Genomic DNA, 13,913 nt, shown 5'->3' with positions numbered 1-13,913 from the left:
TGGTTCTAGACTTTTTCCTTTTTTTTTGTTTTTTTTTGAGATGGAGTTTTGCTCTTGTTGCCCAGGCTGGAGTGCAGTGGCATGATCTTGGCTCACCGCAACCTCTGCCTCCCGGGTTCAAGCGATTCTCCTGTCTCAGCCTCCCAAGTAGCTGGGACTACAGGCGCCCACCACCATGCCCAGCTAATTTTTGTATTTTTAGTAGAGATGGGGTTTCACTACGTTGGCCAAGCTGGTCTCGAACTCCTGACTTCGTGATCCACCTGCCTCAGCCTCCCAAAGTGCTGGGATTACAGGCATGAGTCTATGCCCAGCCTAGACTTTTTGCTTTTACAAAAAATGTTGCTGTGTATATTCTTTCCCATCTCCTGGTGCAGACGTGGAAGTTTTTCTTAGGTTTGTACCCAGAAGTGCAATTGCTGGGACACAGTTGATGCAGGCTGACTGCCACATTGTTTCCAAAGTGCTTCTAGCGATTTACACTCTTGCCAGCAATGCATAAGAAATCTTGTTGGTCCACATTCTCACCAGTATAGGCTTTTCAGACTTCTGAACATGTGCCAGCTGAATATATCTCATTGCACTTTTGATTTGCGTTTCCCTGATTACTAATGAAATAGAATATTTCTATGTTTGTTGGCCTTTTGTATCTCTTCTTCCATGAAATGCCTATGCATGCTTTTTTTCTATTTTCCTGTTAGGTTGTTTTCTCATTGATTTATCAGAGTTCTTCATGTAGTCTTGAGACTATTTATCTCTTCTCCCACTTTGTAGTTTATATTTCACTTTCTTAAGGTTTATAGATTTAGGTTCCTAATTTTCATATAGTCAAACATGTTCATTACTTCTTTTTAAATTATTTTTGTGGCTTAAGGAGTCTTCCACTACCCCAAAGTCAAAAATATATTTACCTATATTTTCCACACAAAATTATATCTTTTTGTTGTTGTTGTTGTTGTTGTTTTTTTTGAGACAGGGTCTCATCCTGTCACCCAGGCTGGAATGCAGTGGTGCAATCACAGTTCACTGCAGCTTTGAACTCTGGTTTCAAGTGATCCTCCCACCCCAGCCTCCTGAGTAGCTGGGACTACAGGTGCACGCCACTACGCCTGGTTAATTTTTGTTTATTTTTGTAGGGTTGGGTGTCTCTCTATGTTGCACAGGCTGGTCTCAAACTCCTGGGCTCAAACAATCCTCCTGCCTTGGCCTCCCAAAGTGCTGGGATTATAGGCATGAGCCATGTGCCTGGCCTTGTAGTTTTTTTTTTTTTTTTAAAGAAACATTCAAGTCTTTAATCCACCTGGATTTAATTCCTGTGTATGAGAAATAGAGAACCAATATAATATTTTTCCAAGTACAAAACCACTTTATTGCAGCTCTCATGAATATTTTCTCATACACTTTTGTATTTCTTTCTTTTAGAAGTTTATAGTTAGGGATGGGCGCGGTGGCTCACGCCTGTAATCCAGCACTTTGGGAGCCCAAGGCGGGTGGATCACCAGAGGTCAGGAGTTCCAGACCAGCCTGGCCAACATGGTGAAACCCTGTCTCTATTAAGAATACAAAAATTAGCTGGGCATGGTGGTGAGTGCCTGTAATCCCAGCTACTCAGGAGACTGAGGCAGGACAATCGCTTGAACCAAGGAGGTGGAGGTTGCAGTGAGCCGAGATTGTGCCATTGCACTCCAGCCTGGGCGAGAATGAGATTCTGTCTCAAAAAAAAAAAAAAAGTTTATAGTTTTAGCTTTTACATTTATGTTTATCGTTCCTTTTACACATGTAAAAATTTATCATGTTTTTGATGCTATTAAAGTAACACTTTCATTTCAAAGTGTTCACTGCTACAACAGGTTCTGTATACTGACCCTGTATCCTGTGATCTAGTTGAACTCACTTGTTAGTTCTATAGCTTCTTTCGTAGAATTTCCTTAGGATTTTCTATGTATACAATCATGTTATCTCTAATTCTTCCTTTCCTTCCTTTTATTTCCTTTTCTTGTCATCTGGCACTGTCTAGGGCCTCCAGGACAACCCTGGGAATACGCACTGAACGGACACCTTGCCTTGTGCGGATTCCAGGCGGAGTCTCACCACTGAGTACGCTGGGAGCTGAGGTTTTTCATGGATGTCCTTTATCACGTTGAGGAAATTATCTTCTACTCTTAGTTTACTAAGAATTTTAAATCACAGTTGAATTTGTCAAATAATTTCCTGCATCTATTGAGATATATAGTTTTCTCTTTCATCTCCTAATATGATGAAGTACATTGATTGACATTAAATGTTAGACCAACCTGTGTCCTTGAGAAAAGTCCCACTTGGTCATGGCTGTATTATCCTGTTATGTAGTACTGAGCTTGACTTAGTGATATTTTGTTTGAATTGTTGCGTCTATGTTCTTGAGAGATGCTAGTCTGTAACTTCAAATTTTGTAGTGTCCGTGTCTGGTTTTGGTATCAAGGTGAGTTGAGAAGTTATCAAATGAGCTGGGTATCAATTGAGTTTGGTATCAAATGATAAGTGTTCTTCCCTCCTACATTTTCTAAAAAAAAATGTAGCTCTTTCTAAAAGAGGTTGCACAAAGTTGGTATCATTCCTTTCTTAAACATTTGGTAGAATTCATCCATGACGCAATCTGATACAGCTGTTCTGAGGAAGGTTTTTAATTACAAATTAAGTGTAACAGGTATAAGGCTGTATATGTTTTCTATTATTCTCGTGTCAGTTCTGGTAATTTGTCTTTCAGAGTATCCGTTTCCTTTGAATTGTCAGATACATTGGCCTAGAATTGCTCATCGTGTTCTCTTGTCCTTGAAGTACCGGTAGGATCTTTAATGTTTAAAGGACCCCACTTTAAACAGGAGGTAGGATCTCCTTTTTCATTCTGATCTTGCTAGATTTCTCTTCTTTTCTTGATCAGTCTAGCTAGGGTTTATCAATGTTAATGATTTTTTTTTTTTTTTTGAGACAGAGTCTTGCTGTGTCGCCCAGGCTGGAGTGCAGTGACGTGATCTCGGCTCACTGCAAGCTCTGCCTCCTGGGTTCACATCATTCTCCTGCCTCAGCCTCCCGAGTAGCTGGGACTACAGGCGCCCGCCACCTTGCCCGGCTAATTTTTTGTATTTTTAGTAGAGACGGGGTTTCACCGTGTTAGCCAGGATGGTCTCCATCTCCTGACCTCGTGATCCACCCACCTCGGCCTCCCAAAGTGCTGGGATTACAGGTGTGAGCCACTGCGCCCGGCCCAATTTTAATGATCTTTTCAAGGAAACAGCTTTTGGCTTCATTTATCTTTCTCTGTATCTGTTTTATAATTACATTTTCTAATTGTTGGTTGCTGATACGTAAGCACATAATTAATTTTGTTGTAATCTATATCCACTAAACATGTTACATTTTATTAGGCTTTTCAAAGAACTAATTTTGGCTTGTCCTTTCTTTTGTATTTTGGATCTCTACTTTATTAATTATGGCTTTTACCTTTATTCCTCTTTCCTTCTACTTTTTTCAGCATCATTTGGTATTTTTTTTCCTAACTTCTGAAGTCAGATATTTAATTAATCAAGTTTGAAATTTTCTTCTTTTCTAACATTGGTATTAATGTCAGTTTCTTAATTTTTGCTTTATATATATTGATATTATTGTATTAGATGCTTGAATATTTATAATAATTGTATCTTCTTCATGAACGGAACCAACTGTCATTGAGAGACACCCTCTCATTCTTAATGATGCTTTTTGTCTTATAATTTTTTTGATCGTAATATAGCTAATATGCCAGCTTTATTTTGATTTGTATACACCTATTTTTTCCTTTCACTTTCATTCTTTGTATAGTCTTATGTTTTAGGAATGTCTCTTATAAGAGTGCTAGCTTGTTTTATACCACATCTGGCAATCTCTCACCTGAAGAGTTAGTCCATTCATATTTGTATTTTTTCTATCATAATTCTTTCCAATCTTAATATTTGCCATGTTTTTCTGATTACTTTTTTCTCCTTTTTGGATAGTGACACACGTTACCATGAAATCTGATAACTCTCCCTTCTCTTAACTAGGTTTATCTTATTATCTTACTTCTTTCAGAAAAGGACACTTTTTTTGCTAAGTCTCTGAAGCTGTCTTTGTATGAGAATATATTTTTTATGGTATCACATTTGAATAACGATTTGACTGGATAAAGATTTTTAGGTATTAAGTTTATTTCTTAATTTTTAATTTTTTAGAGACAGGGTCTCGCTGTCCCCCAGGCTGGAGGGCAGTGGCATGATCATAGCTCACTATAGCCTCCAATTCCTGGGCTCAAGTGACCCTCTCACCTCAGCCTCTTGAGTAGCTGGGACTACAGAAGCATGCACCATGCCTGGCTCATTTTTAAAGTTTTTTGTAGAGTTGGGGTCTTGCTATGTTGCCCAGACTGGTCTTGAACTCCTGGCCTCAAATAATCGTCTTACCTTGGCCTCCCAAAGTGCTGGGATTATAGGTGTGAGCCACTGCGTATGGCCTATTTTTATATATATATTTTTTGAGATGGAGTTTTGCTTGTCGCCCAGGCTGGAGTGCAATGGCGCAATCTTGGCTCATTGCAACCTCCGCCTCCCAGGTTCAAGCAATTCTCCTGCTTCAGCCTCCTGAGTAGCTGAGATTACAGGTGCCTGCCACCATGCCCAGCTAATTTTTGTATTTTTAGTAGAGATAGGGTTTCACCATGTTGGCCAGGCTGGTCTCAAACTCCTGACCTCAAGTGATCCTCCCACCTGAGCCTCCCAAAGTGCTAGAATTACAGGTGTGAGCCACCGCACCCAACCTATTTCAATATTTATACTGTTTGGGATTTGCTGAGCTTTTTGAATTTGTGGGTTGATGTATTTCCTTGTTTTTAGAAAATATCCAATTATTATCTCTTCAAATATTCTTTTGCCCATTCTGTCCTCTATTTCTGGGACTTCAATTATGTGCTTGTTTGCCTGTTTGATATTGTCCCACAGATCTCCGATGCTGTTTTTTTAAAAAATTCACATATTTGGCCGGGCGTGGTGGCTCACGCCTGTAATCCCAGCACTGTGGGAGGCCGAGGCAGGCGGATCACGAGGTCAGGAGATCGAGCCCATCCTGGCTAACACGGTGAAACCCTGTCTCTACTAAAAATACAAAAAAATTAGCCGGGCGCGGTGGCGGGCGCCTGTAGTCCCAGCTACTTGGGAGGCTGAGGCAGGAGAATGGCGTGAACCCAGGAGGCGGAGCTTGCAGTGAGCTGAGATTACGCCACTGCACTCCAGCCTGGAAGACAGAGCAAGACTCCGTCTCAAAAAATAAAATAAAAATTCACTTATTCAGAATTCCTAATTTATTTTTAAATTATTTTTTCTCTCTGATCTGCAGTTCAGATAACTTTGTTGTCCTGTCTTTGAGTTCTATGGTTTTTTTTCTTCCATTGTATCCATTTATTGTATCCATTTTGTTAAGCCTATCCAATTTATTCATTTCAGCTGGGCACAGTAGTTCACGCCTGTAATCCCAGCAGCTTGGGAGGCAGAGGCAGGAGGATCTCTTGAGCTCAGGAGTTCAAGACCAACCTGGGCAACACCATGAGATCCTGTTTCTACAAAAATAAATAACAAATAAAACAATTTATTCATTTCGGATATATTTTCAGTTCTAGATTCTCTATTTTGTTACTTTTTTTCTCTGCTCAAATTCTCTATTCTCTCAATCATTCTGCCTCTCTTTTCCTTTTTAACATAAAGAAAATTTTAATGGAATTTTAAAGTCTTTGTCTAAATTCCAACACTTGGGTGATCCATAAGGTCTTTTTCTATTGATTGTTTCTTCTTTAGATTATGTGTCATAATTTCTTGCTTCTTAGACATAGTGTGTATAAGAACAGTGGAAATCAAAGTAGAAAATTCCACACTAGGATGAACATACTGTATTCTCTACTAGGTAGCAAGGTTGAGTAGCTGACCTGTGGTATCATTAGGAGTTGAGCTGGGTTGGGGCTAGAGCAGTTTTAAGTAGTTTCAGCTCAAGATTGGTTTTAAACGCGTGAGGATTTGAACAGACCTCTCCCTCCAGGTGGACTTGGAATCTAATCCTTGTGAGACTATCAAATCTTCTGCTTTACAGACCAGCCCCTGGCTTCTCATGCATTTGTAATGATCCTGTGGGTGAGACCTGGTAGGTGCTGAGAACTTGCTCTCTGTATTTGTGGCTTCTCTTGATTTCAATGCATTGTGCTTGCCCCTGCAGCATGACAAGTTTGGCTGGAGGATGAAAGCAGCCAACAGCCTCAACTTCTCTGCATCCTCAACTCTTTGATAGGTTAAAAGATAGGATTTCATAGGCTTCATGGTGTTCCTCTAACATTACAGTGACAGTGGTGGTATTTTGTGACTGTCTACATCCTAACCAAATGGATCTCTTCAGTATTTAACAAAATTCACTATCTTATGTCTGATATTGCTGTTGAGAAGTTTGATGTCAAGCTGATTCTTGTTCCTTTGTACATGACCTGTTTTTCTCTCTGGAAGTTAAAACTTTTTCTGTTTGTCTAGGATATTCTCGTATTTTACTATGATGTGTCTGGTGTTTGTTTCCCCTTTGCTCCTGTTTGACGTTCTGTGGCCCTTTTAATCTGCTGTTCATCTGGAACTCTGGGAATTTAACTCCCTAGCCACTTACGCTTTACAGTTTTGTTTTCTCTTCTTCTTGGGCTCCGATTATCTCAGCTTTAGCACACCTTCTACTCTCTATAGCACCAATATTTTCTTTTTTTTTTTTGAGACAGAGTCTTACTCTATCACCCAGGCAGGAGTTCAGTGGCATGATCTCGCCTCACTGCAACCTCTGCCTCCCAGGCTCAAGCGATTCTCCTGCCTCAGCCTCCCGAGTAGCTGGGATTACAGGCATGCGCCACTACACCCAGCTAGTTTTTGTATTTTTAGTAGGGACGGAGTGTCACTATGTTGGCCAGGCTGGTCTCGAACTCCTGACCTCAGGTGATCCACCTGCCTCAGCCTCCCAAAGTGTTGGGATTACAGGTGTGAGCCACAGCGCCTGGCCCCAACATTTTCTTTTTTATTTATTTATCTTTCCCTGCTTCTTTCTGGAAAAGTTCTTCAAGCTGATCTTTCAACTCACTCTTCATCTGCATCCATTTATAAATTATGTCTGTTATTTCAACTATTATAGTTTTTAATCTGCTTATTTCCACTTTGTTTTTAAAATAATTTATCGATCCTGTTTCGGATGGCCAATGCCATGTTTACTTTGTAAATTTGTCACAGTTGTTTTATACCGTTAATCCATTTTCTTTTTTTGTATGAGATGGGGTCTTGCTCTGCCACCCAGGCTGGAGTACAGTGGCAGGCTCATGGCTCACTGCAGCCTTGACCTCCCAGGCTCAAGTGATCTCCTGCCTCAGCCTCCGGAGTAGCTGGGACTACAGGCATGTGCCACCACGCCTGGCTAATTTTAAAATTTTTTTGTAGAGATGAGGTCTCCCTATGTTGCCCTTGCTGGTCTTGAACTCCTGTGTTAGTCTGTCTTCTGCACTTCTGCTTCCATTGTACATATTTTCTGGACTTTTATTATTGTTTTCTGAGGCAATCGTACTTTTCCGGTGTCTCAATATCCTGGCTGGTTGCTCATATTCTCTGAGGATATCGGCTTCTCATCTGGCAACATATAGGGGGGGAAGTAGCATTGGGAGTGGGGGTCGTCTCCAAGACAGTCAGGAGCTCACCCTGGGGCTTGAAATCCCAGAAGGAAACGAGGGATGCTTGAAGCCAGGTGTTTCCAGAACCCTTCGCCTGAGGCCACGCAGGTTGGCCTTGGCTTTGCGGGGCATGTGGGGGACGGCGATGGGCTTATGTGCCCCACTCAAATCTGGGTGCTGTCACCCACTGTTCCTAAGCTTGTTTTAAAATCCTTGCTTCGTAAAAACTAGCTCACATCATGCAGACTTTCTGATGGACAGTTTGGACTCCTCTGGCGTAATGCGATGCACCTGCAGGGTGTTAATGTCCCTACTTCTCCAGGGGCTTCAGTCAGAGGGGGCCTTGTCTCTAGGCTGTGCACCCCTAGCTCCCAAGCCAGACAGGGGTGGGACCTCGGTGGCAATGCTCTCTGGAGCAGCACTCCTCAAATGGCTGCAGGGGGAAGGGGGATCTTGTTCTGATTCCACAAGTCTTCAAGGGGCCAGGAGTAAGAGGTGGGTCCTGAACCCATATCTGGCTCTTTAGGACTCTGCCCCTGGGCTACCTCTTGGCCTCAGCTACTGTATCTGCAGAGTGGGTATTTGGCTGTTTGATCCCCTGCTCTGGGCTGCTCTGAGGACGAGGAAGCCTTTAGTGAATGGCCCAGAGCAAAGCTGACTGATCATCACCACTGTCACCCCAAAGTCCACATTCACAGACAGGAGACTGAGGGGAAGAGGGGCAGGACCAGGTCAGAGCTGGGCATCCAGGCTTGGGCCTGTAGCCCCTGTGCTCCTCCACATGGCCAGGGTGAGGAGGGTGTGGGCCCCACCTGCCCCACCCCAAGGGCCCACAGAATCACCGAGGCACTGGGGAGGCTCGCTCCAGACACCATGTGGCTGGCAGACCCGGACACGGCTGGGGGCGCTCAGGCTGTAGCCGCGGTCACATGCATACAGGGCCACTGCGCCCAGCCGCGTGCCGTTGAAGCGCAGTGTGGCGTGCTTCACCTCCTCCGGGGGGCCGCAGTCCACCTCTGCAAGGCACAGCAGCCTGTCTCGCACGGTCCTGTGCCTTCCTGGCCCCTCCCCACCGCTCTGCCTCTGCCCGACCCGGCTGCAGGGCCCAGGGATGTCCTGCTCCCACACTGCCCTTCGCGGGGGAAAGGTGCCTCGACTTCTGGGGCCTGGTTGCTGTGATACGTGTTTCCTTCTTCCCATTCCTGCCTTGCCCAGCTCCGCAGGGATTAGCAAGAAATCCCCACTTGACCCCCACCCCCCGGCCATCTCACCTGCCTGGCACTGGCGTCCCATGTACCCTGCTTGGCCCCCCTGGCCCTCTCACCTGCCTGGCCCTCTCACCTGCCTGGCACCAGCATCCCATGTACCCTGCTTGGCCCCTCCGGCCCTCTCACCTGCCTGGCACCGGTGTCCCATGTACCCTGCTTGGCCCCCCCGGCCCTCTCACCTGCCTGGCACCGGCGTCCCATGTACCCTGCTTGGCTCCCCCGGCCCTCTCACCTGCCTGGCACCGGCATCCCATGTACCCTGCTTGGCCCCCCTGGCCCTCTCACCTGCCTGGCCCTCTCACCTGCCTGGCACCAGCATCCCATGTACCCTGCTTGGCCCCTCCGGCCCTCTCACCTGCCTGGCACTGGTGTCCCATGTACCCTGCTTGGCCCCCCCGGCCCTCTCACCTGCCTGGCACCAGCATCCCATGTACCCTGCTTGGCTCCCCCGGCCCTCTCACCCCTCTCACCTGCCTGGCACCGGTGTCCCATGTACCCTGCTTGCCCCCCCGGCCTTCTCACCTGCCTGGCACCGGCGTCCCATGTACCCTGCTTGGCCCCCCCGGCCCTCTCACCTGCCTGGCACCGGCGTCCCATGTACCCTGCTTGGCCCCCCCGGCCCTCTCACCTGCCTGGCACCGGCGTCCCATGTACCCTGCTTGGCAGTGGCAGAAGAAATCCGTGCCTCGGTCCTCGCAGGTGCCCCCATTCACACACGGGCTCCGGAAGCAGGGGGAGGGGGCTGCCAGAATGCACGAGGGTCCTGGCCACTGTGTCTTCCCTGAAGGCTCTCGACTGCATGGGGCATCCCGCCTCCTGCACCCAACTCCACCTCCTGCGCCTCCAGGGCCTGGACCAGCTCTGCCCACGTGCCTGTTTTCACATCTGCAGAGAGGTTCACCCCTGGCCGCCCTAGCCTGGCCTCCCACCCACCTTACCTATCTCGCAGTGCCTCCCGGAGAAGCCTGGGGGACAGTCACATTTGTATTTGCCAATGTAGTGGAAGCAGGTGCCGCCGTTGTGACAGGGGCCAGAGGCACACGAATCTGGCTTCCCTGGAAACAGAAGCCAGGTCAAGGGTCACAGCCCACTGCCCTTCCCAGGTTCCCCAACATCCCAGAGCTGGGGCCTCTTCATGAGAAGCAGACCCACAGCTGGCAGGGAGGGTGCATCAGGGCTGGCCCATCGTTCCTGCCCTCCCCCCTGCCCCTGGGGGCCGCACCGATCTCACAGTGCCTCCCAGTGAAGCGGTAGGGGCAGCTGCAGTGGTACTCGCCGCCCGCCTCCTTGCACGTGCCCCCGTTCCGGCAGGGCCCTGAGCTGCACAGGTGTGGCCGGGCTGTGTGGAAGGACAGAGAGGCAGATGAACGGGGCCAGGCTGCTGGCCCCACAGAGCCACTATACCCTCCTGGCATCGCCTCAGTCCTCTGGTGCTGGTGGGGCCTTCTCGACTAAGCCCTGGGGCCCTGCCGCAGCGGGGGCCAAGCAGGTCCGCACACATAGTGGGGGCTGGGGTGGGGCTCGCAGGCCGGAGACCCCAACTCAGTCACAGGTGGGCCCTTCCTGTGGAGAACTGGCGCCAACACTGCAGCAGGCGCAGCACTCCCTCCCTCCTGCACACGGGCATTCCCCATCTGACAGGAAGCGGCTGAGTCTCATCTGCCATGACATCAGGGTCCCCAGCAGTCAATCTGGATTTCTGTGTGTTCTGTACCTGCATTGGCATTGCCACATTTTCCCTGAGTCCTAACAGTTCCTGGGCCCCCGAGGAGCTCAGACGGCTGGGCCTGTGCTTGAGACAAGCACATATTTAAAGGTGTCTGCTAAACCAAGCACTTCTATCCTGCCACCTTGACAATCACACTGTCAAAGGTCCAGTGAGGAGCACCAAATCCTTGGACCCCTGGGTGTTCTGAGTGGCGGGAGGGGCCTGCCCTACTGGGCTCACTCCTCTCCTGCCAGCCCTCCCACACTGCACGTCCAAGCTCTGGCTGCCCCATCCCTGAGGACAGCCATCCTTGTCCCTCTGTACTCCCTTTAGGGTCAGAGGTGTCCACATTGGTGGCCCATGTGCTCACGGAAGCTGGGATGCTAGGGGAGGGCTGTGCAGTTCTGGGGCAGGCACAGAACCTTTAGGGCAGGGACACTGGGTACTGGCAGTCTGGCCTAGTGAGGAGATGTGGGCGCTGGTAGGACCCCCCTTGGGTGCAGTGGACTTCATACCACTGGCAGGTGTGAGCTGGAGGAGGGCCAGAGTCAGCTCTGGGCAGGGCCCATGCGGGGCCTCAGGGTGGTCCTAGGAGTGTGTTGAGAGAAAAAGACCTCGTCAGAGCTTGCAAAGAACCAAGCAGTTGGGGTCTTCTCTTTGGAAACCTGCTCTACCTCTGCTGCAGGGGTCGGGGGAGCTATGGGGTACAGGGCTCAGACTTCAGGGTCTTTCCCTCAGGGACAAGGAACAGAGCAGGGGAGGGGCCATGGAAGGCTCCACACCAGTCCAGGCTGTGGGGGTGCCTGGGGCTGAGCCCCTGGAGAGGTGCCAGGCCACTCTGCGGTCAGGCAGCCCCCTCTGGGCACTGGCCACTGAGATGCCAAACAGGTCTGGGGGTCACTGATGGGAGTCCCAACTGTTGCTTCAAACTGCATGAAGGGACGGTCCTGGGTGGGGCCTGGGGGGGACAGCTACGCCTGCAATGTGCTTACAGAAGGACACTTCTATTCTCAAGCGACTAAATGTAATAAAATTCGACATTTTCCATGCTGAATTAGATTGCAAAATCCTAGGAAATTTTTAAAATAAAATTTGATATAATGATTCTAAAATCTATTTGGAAAAATGCTGAGCAGGCAATGAAGCCTATTTTCAGAAGAGCAAGGTAATGACCAGCAGGCCTGGCACTGGTGCAGATCAGAACCGTCCAAACAGTGAGGTGCTCACCTCTAAACACACAGAACAGAGCAGCACATCAGGCAAGGCTCTAGACGAGGTCAGCAATTCGCGAAACAAAGAGAGACTAGCAGAGAAGCAGGACCGCGGGCCGCGGGCGCTCTCCAGGGTGCTGACGCCGGCCCGGACGCCCCTGCCCGCCATACCTTTCTCGCAGTGCTTGCCGTGGAACCCGCGCGGGCACTCGCAGGTGTAGGAGTCGTCATGGGCATCGCAGGAGCCTCCGTTGAAGCAGGGGTCTGAGTCGCAGGGTGATGGCACGGCTGGGGGCGGGGGGCAGAGGGTGGTCCTGGAGCCTATGCCGCATCCGTGCAGGCGGCAAGAGGCTGGCGGGCACCTTGCCTGCCAGGGTTACCCTGACATCCTGTCTGGAATCAAGGCCACTTAGAATACACTCTGTGGGCATCTTGATTCCTCAGAGTGGGCTCTAAGGCCCCTCCCTGGAATTTCTCTTTTTCTCGATTTTAGCAGAACTCACCCTTCCTTCTACGACGTAGGACTGAGCTGTGATACAGAAATGCCTTCCTGTCATCACTGCCAGCATCACGTCATTATTCTGTATAATTATACATGATGCAAGTGATTAACCATCTATACACTAACAAACGTATAGTAGTGATACATATAATTACACATGCCTAATTATGTATGCATTCAGTATTTTAATAGCTTGCGCTGGGGCTTAGGGAAGATACCACATGGTGTTTGTATACTTGCAGAAGTGCTTTTCCACCTGTGAGCTTACTCCACTGGGGAAGAGGGGATGTCCAGCCCCACATTACAGGAAGGCTATTGAGAGAGGCTTTCCCAGGTGCCAGCTCTCCTGAGAGTCAGAAGGGAAGAAGGGACTCTGGCCTCTGCCTGCCTCACCCACCACTTTCTCCCTGGCTTCTGTCCGGGCCCCCAGCCCAGCAGGCTCGTCCCCGAGCTACTCACAGTGGCTGGCATTGTGGTCAGTGTGGCAGACGCAGAGGTAGCTCCCGCCGTGCTCCATGCAGTAGCCCCCGTCTGGGCACTGTGTGTTCATGTTGCAGGGCATGGCTGTGATTTCTGGAGAGAAAGGAGGAAGCCCCATCCCATATTCCAATATCTTCCAGCAGACCTCGAGTCTTTGTCCAGGATGGGGCTTCCCAAGACCCAGTGGCCCCAACAGGTTCAGGCACTCTTGTGGCCAGGCCCTTCTGGAGGGGGGTAGAACCAATGGTGGACAGTCTGGACCTGTGGACACCAGCCCAAGCCACCATTCATTTCCCGGTTATGAGGATGCTCAGGGACAGAGCAGGAAGGGTGCCCTGGGCACCTACCAAATTCACAGAGAAGCCCAAAGAATCCCGGGGGGCACTGGCAGAGGGTGGTGTTGGCGCCCAGGCATCTGCCTCCGTTGCGGCACTCACAGTCATCGGGGACTCCTGCCACGAAGAGAGGGAGGAGCCTCCCATGTGGGGGCGCAGAAAGATGGCACCCTCGCTCCAGACCCTGCCCTGCTCCTGGCCAACTTCCCATACAAATTGCAGTGGATGCGCACTCACACGTTTCTTCTCGGGGCGTTTCCTGCATGCACCCACAGGAAGGCCCTCCCTGGGTCTCCTGCCCCAGCCCTAAAACGGCAGCCCTTGCAGCCCAGACGCACTCTCCCTGCAGTCCAGGCCCATGAAGCCTTCGGGGCACTCGCACACGTAGCCCTGGTCTGCTTCCACACAGGTGCCCCCATTATGGCAAGGGGCCGAGAGGCAGGCGTCTCCTGCAAGAAAGACAGCAGTCACCAGTGGCCACACAGGCCGCTGGTGGGGAGAGTGGTCTCCCCGCCCAGCTCCAATGGCACCTTTGGGTTTTCACCTCTGTTCTCATTCCCAAGTGGGATTTAAGCCAGAAGCTTATTTCTGGAAATGGATTTGTAGCTGCACTGCACCCTATGGAGCTCAGCATCTCCCAGCTCCTCCCTCGGACAGAACAAGAAGCACCAGAGAAACCACCCGGGATTGGA

The 13,913-nt window shown here is 49.3% G+C and overlaps 1 protein-coding gene across 1 annotated transcript in view; it reads right to left on the bottom strand.

Moving 5' to 3' along the window:
* Nucleotides 1-13,913, bottom strand: part of SNED1 (sushi, nidogen and EGF like domains 1) — a 99,804-nt gene that overhangs the window by 36,473 nt on the left and 49,418 nt on the right. Inside the window, exons 9-16 of the mRNA XM_030802321.1 lie at nt 13,560-13,761; nt 13,234-13,338; nt 12,866-12,979; nt 12,076-12,192; nt 10,208-10,324; nt 9,924-10,040; nt 9,614-9,727; nt 8,560-8,733 (exon numbers count right to left, since the gene is read on the bottom strand). Coding sequence (XP_030658181.1) covers nt 8,560-8,733; nt 9,614-9,727; nt 9,924-10,040; nt 10,208-10,324; nt 12,076-12,192; nt 12,866-12,979; nt 13,234-13,338; nt 13,560-13,761 — 1,060 coding nt within the window. The remainder of the gene's footprint in view (nt 1-8,559; nt 8,734-9,613; nt 9,728-9,923; nt 10,041-10,207; nt 10,325-12,075; nt 12,193-12,865; nt 12,980-13,233; nt 13,339-13,559; nt 13,762-13,913) is intronic.

The sequence above is a fragment of the Nomascus leucogenys genome, chromosome 22a (genome assembly GCF_006542625.1).
Source record: "Nomascus leucogenys isolate Asia chromosome 22a, Asia_NLE_v1, whole genome shotgun sequence".
NCBI lineage: Eukaryota > Metazoa > Chordata > Mammalia > Primates > Hylobatidae > Nomascus > Nomascus leucogenys.
Note: the sequence above shows the minus strand (reverse complement) of the source record. Positions and strands in the feature narration are given on the sequence as shown.